The sequence below is a fragment of the Scylla paramamosain genome, chromosome 20 (assembly GCF_035594125.1).
Source record: "Scylla paramamosain isolate STU-SP2022 chromosome 20, ASM3559412v1, whole genome shotgun sequence".
In the NCBI taxonomy this organism is placed as follows: domain Eukaryota; kingdom Metazoa; phylum Arthropoda; class Malacostraca; order Decapoda; family Portunidae; genus Scylla; species Scylla paramamosain.
The window spans coordinates 20,578,995-20,583,994 of NC_087170.1; the positions used below are offsets into that span (position 1 = coordinate 20,578,995).

The window sequence follows — 5,000 nt, forward strand, 5'->3', positions numbered from 1 at the left end:
CTTTCTGGTGGCGGCTTCTCAGCGCCCCTCACACACACACACACACACACACACACACACACACAAACACTAATCAAGCCAGACGGACTGTCCTTCCACTTCACTGACAACGTATGTTAACCCCAGCGTGCTTGAAAGGAAGTGTGTTCCAACATCCATTTTAGATCTGGCCTTGTCTTTTGAGCTGGTGACCTTCCTTAATCCTAGTCACTACTTTAACCTTTTATTGAGTACGTGCAGAGAGAGGCAGTGAGCACTTACGTCTCAGTCTCCCTCTGGCAGGAGCCACAGCGAGGGTGGCCAGCACGGATGTATGGAAAACTCTGAGTTTCAGGGCATGGCGAAATACTCGCTAAACCTTAAAGACAACACTTTGAAATGACAGACATCGCCCAGACGCGCCTCTTTGTTTCGCTTCCATCCATTCTTTTATCTATAATAGCGTATTGTCTTTCAGTAATTATGTGATGTATACTTGTATAGAGTCCAACCCGTACGCCGTAATACTTCCAGATCCAGAGATTCATTCATTGTGGAATATTAAAGCGATGTTTGCCGCGTCTGAGATTATGAAGACAATGATGAATGAACATTAGCCCTAAAAGGATCTAAGGGTTTCGCTTACACGGCAGAATGAACGGCAGGCGGAAAACCTTTCCTGCAGGCGAACATCACAGACAGCCTCTGTTGAGCTACTTCAAAGTAAAAAGATCAATAGCAATCCATCGCTGCAATCGTGTCCACACAATGCAAGGGGGCAATAAAAGCAAGGCTCACAGGGTGCCAGTGGTGATCACCGCCAGCAGTACACCACTCACGTTCTACCCAAGTGTTCCTCATGTTATGTCTCACAAAAGAATCCCAGAAGTCCCACAAGGTCCTCCAGTTTCTAGTGAGGCATTGAATTAAATGTTTCCTCGAGGTCTCCCGGCAACACACAGGCAGCAATCACGAATCACAGCAGACAGAAGGGCGCAGTCAACAGACAATAGCGTGATGCTCTCCTGGCCCAGCTCCTTCTGCACGTGCCTTGGAACACGTACCAACAATACGCACACGTGGGACTACAAGGCTATTAACACTGGAAGGTGCTACGGTGTACATATCCCTATGGCAGTTGTAGTGCAGCCGATCTGTGTTCGAAACAGGGGCGAGGGATATCGGACTGCCATACACAAGTTAGAACTTCAAGCGACTCCTGCATCATTCCTCGCAAAGTTTGTTTTGCATTTAGCAAGTCCTCGAGTAAAGGAAACACACACACACACACACACACACACACACACACACGCACACGTTAAGTGCTGAGTGAAGGGAAGGCGTCACATCTCGTATTCCAACTTTCCTTCACATTCCAGGGACGTATTGGCTTTTGTCTGGCAAGTTACAGTTCAGCGCTTGTCCCCGTCCAGCCCCGCGCCCACCTTGCCCCGTGTCACTTTGCCCTCCGTGTGTCTCCCCGCCCCGTCCCGCCCTGTCCCGTCCCATGCCTCCCAGATGACGAGTTGCCCGAGTTTTAGGTGCAAGTTAGGCCGGGCATCGACACGCACCGTCAGCCGGCCCAGCGTCGACAGAAAACGGCGCAGTTTGTGAATGTGATTTGTGGCATCATTTATCCCTAGTGAGCTCTTGGAACTTCACCCTCGCTGTCACCGCCTCCAGAAAGGTTCCTCCCGGCCTCGGTCTGGCGGACTGAGGTTGCTTTCTACACTCTTTTCTCGCTCTCAGACACAGTGGTGGATAAGCAGCGGTAAACCTTACAAAATGCATTTAAATAATACTCACTGATATATCGCTGTAAATTGCAACACATCTATTAAATATTCACGAACTCTAGAATATTCATAAACGAAGCTCAGAACTCGCTAGATGAAGAAGAAAGGAGAGAAAGAAAGCAGGAGGAGGAGGAGAGGAGGAGGAGGAGAAGGAGGAGGAGGAAAAGGAAGGCGAAGAGGACCAGAAGGACGAGGACAAAGAAGACAATGAGGAGGACGAAGACGAGGAAACGGAAACGATAAGGCAAGGAGGAGGAGGAGGAGGAGGAGGAGGAGGAGGAGGAGGAGGAGGAGGAGGAGGACGATGATAAGGATGAGAAGTAACAGAGAGAAAAATGAGAAGGAAGAGGACACGAGCGAGGGCAAGAAGGAGGAGGAGGAGGAGGAGGAGGAGGAGGAGAAAGGAGAGACGACGTTTGAGGAGAGTGAGGAGAGGAGAGAGCAAGAGAGAGAGAGAGAGAGAGAGAGAGAGAGAGAGAGAGAGAGAGAGAGAGAGAGAGAGAGAGAGAGAGAGAGAGAGAGAGAGAGAGAGAGAGAGAGAGGAAAAGATTTATTTTAAAGGAGGAGAAGGGAAGGAGACATATGAAATAATAGTGGAAGGAGTTTGATATATGAGTTGCAGGTGAATTGCTAGGTGAAAGAGAAGAAGGTATTGGGGGTGAACTGCTCGTTAGGACTGAAGGAAGGAGAGATGAAGGGAGTCCCGGTGAAGGGGTGGAATTTAATGCTGGAAGGCGGAGGTTAAGAAAGATAAAGGCGAGGGATTTGCAAGGGGTTGAAGGAAGGGAATGCGAGGACTGAGCTAGGGTAGGATAGCCAATGATAATGATGATGATGATGCGGGTAGTGAAAGGGAATAGATGATGATGTAATGATGGACTGAGCAATAGGAGGGAGGGAAGATGATGGAGGAGTTGAAATAGGAAAGGAACGGAAGCGATAAGGAGTGAGTCAGATGAGGGGGAGGAAACGAAACGATTGTGAGGGATGGGAGGAGAGGGGGTGGTGATGATGATGATGATGAGAAGGATGAGGAGAAAGAGGAAGAGGAGGAGAAGGTATATAGCAATGAAAAGTGATAGATTGATATAAAGCGCCACAACAAAGGAATCACTAGGCTGGAAAATAAAGAAAATAAAACCAAAGGGAGTAACTGAATTGCTTACCTGTACACTGGCTTGCCCGTCTCGCCATTGTAGAAAAGAACGAGGATGGGCGTGTCTCCTGGCTCCTTGATGTCGCAGGGCAGCACCGCCTCCCCGCCCACCACCGCCATCACCTCCGTCAGCGGACCTGCACACAAAACACAGATACACACACCTCACTAATGCAACACGTGACTGGAAGGCAAACAACATACATGACTGCACAACGGAATAACGCGCACACGCACACACACACACACACACACACACACACACACACACACACACACACACGCTACACATGCGTACAAGGATGTAACACAATATGAATTTATGAACGCAAACACCCACCTATTTGAAGCATAACACACACAAACACACACACACACACACACACACACACACACACACACACACACACACACACACACACACACACATGTAATCTATAAACATGACTGAAATAGAAACATGCAAGTAAGCAACACCAAAAAAAAAAAAAAAACACGCACAAGTTACGACACACATACATTAATTCATGACTTTTAAAATGAAACACACACACACACACACACACACACACACACACACACACACACATACACGACTGTAGCTCGAATAAGACTCACAGATCAACACACAAGTTATTGACGCTGCAACACAGGAGAGACATAGTTCCCTTCTCATACCTGGGAAACACACACACACATACACACACACACACACACACACACACACACACACACACACACACACACACACACACACACACGCACACACATACTGCAACAAAGGACACACAACCTTGCTGTTCCACTCTCATACTTGTGATAGACACGCACACACACACTCACACACACACACACACACACACACACACACACATACACACACACACACACACACACACACACACAACCTGTCGTAAGCCCTAACGCCTTAATAACCTGGTCTGGCCTCATCGTTCTCACCTGTCGGCCTCAAATAACGTGACAGCCTCCCCCCCGTGCCCCTCCAACCACCACCAGCCTCTCCTAGCACATGAGCTTTGCGTTGAGAAGCCGTTGTGCTCTTGCGCTTACTTAATGAAATTGTATTTACTTACAGAAATTAAGCTTTGTTCCAGGGTATTTACTTTGAAAAATTTTAATGCTTTCTGCAGGCTTTTGTTTTTATTATCCAGTAAAAGGATGTAAATATTCAAATTTGTTTTGTGTTTACGTGCTATTTGCCCATTCTTGCATGAAATATGTCCTCACTACTAATAACACAGGTGTGTGTATTTATCCCATCGATCTGAATCATGATTATAAATATCTCTGTCGTGTTCTCTTCTTCAGCCAAAGAACAGTGGTGCAAAACATACAAAAGATAGGAAATTAAGACCCTCCTACAGGCGCCCCCTGACAAACAAAGAGCACGAGTTTAAATGAAGCCGAGTCATTCTTACCCAAGATGTCTTGATGTTTCCACTCCAAGAGATTTGAGCAGGTGTAGGAATTGTGGGGAAGAAAAAACAAGTAAGGCAGAGTGTTCCTGAGCATACCACAAAGGAAAAAAGAGAAAAATGAAGAGTGTTTGACACTTGTATCTTTCACAAAGCATCAGGGCGAGTGTGAGCAATTGTTGAGTGTGAGCAAATGAGGCGTATAATTGGTGGGTTCAGTACATTATCAGTAGTCATAAAGAACTCCGGCAGAAAAAAAAGATCAAGGGCTAAACCAGTGCGATGACGATGAGAGAAAGGCAAGGCAAAATGATGAATAGCCCTCATTTTGATGCTTTATACCTACAGTAAGTGCAGGGTGAATGGAGGCCCCTGACTGATGAGCAGCGCATGGTATGTAAGGCCCCACAACACTCTTGTGTGGAGTCACCATTCAGGAGGGAAGGATGTCAACCACTAACCAAGATAACCTAACCATAAGTTCAATTGGCGGCGTAGATGACACGGCCTTTCAGTGTCGCGGAAGCTTTGTTCGTATTGCAGCACATGTGTTTGTGTTTACTCTTCCACTACCGCACAATGTTTCCCCCTGCCTTTAATTTTCCTTTAAATTACTCTGTCCTGTCTTTCACA

At 46.9% G+C, this 5,000-nt stretch overlaps 1 protein-coding gene across 9 annotated transcripts in view; it reads right to left on the reverse strand.

Annotated features, from left to right (window-relative positions):
- Positions 1–5,000, reverse strand: part of LOC135110595 (nephrin-like) — a 208,606-nt gene that overhangs the window by 59,277 nt on the left and 144,329 nt on the right. For all 9 annotated transcript variants that reach the window (XR_010273327.1, XR_010273328.1, XM_064023080.1 and 6 more), the window contains one exon: positions 2,942–3,068. Coding sequence is in view for 7 of the 9 variants with exons in the window: in XM_064023079.1 (XP_063879149.1) it covers positions 2,942–3,068 (127 nt within the window). In the remaining 2 variants the exon portion in view is untranslated. The remainder of the gene's footprint in view (positions 1–2,941; positions 3,069–5,000) is intronic.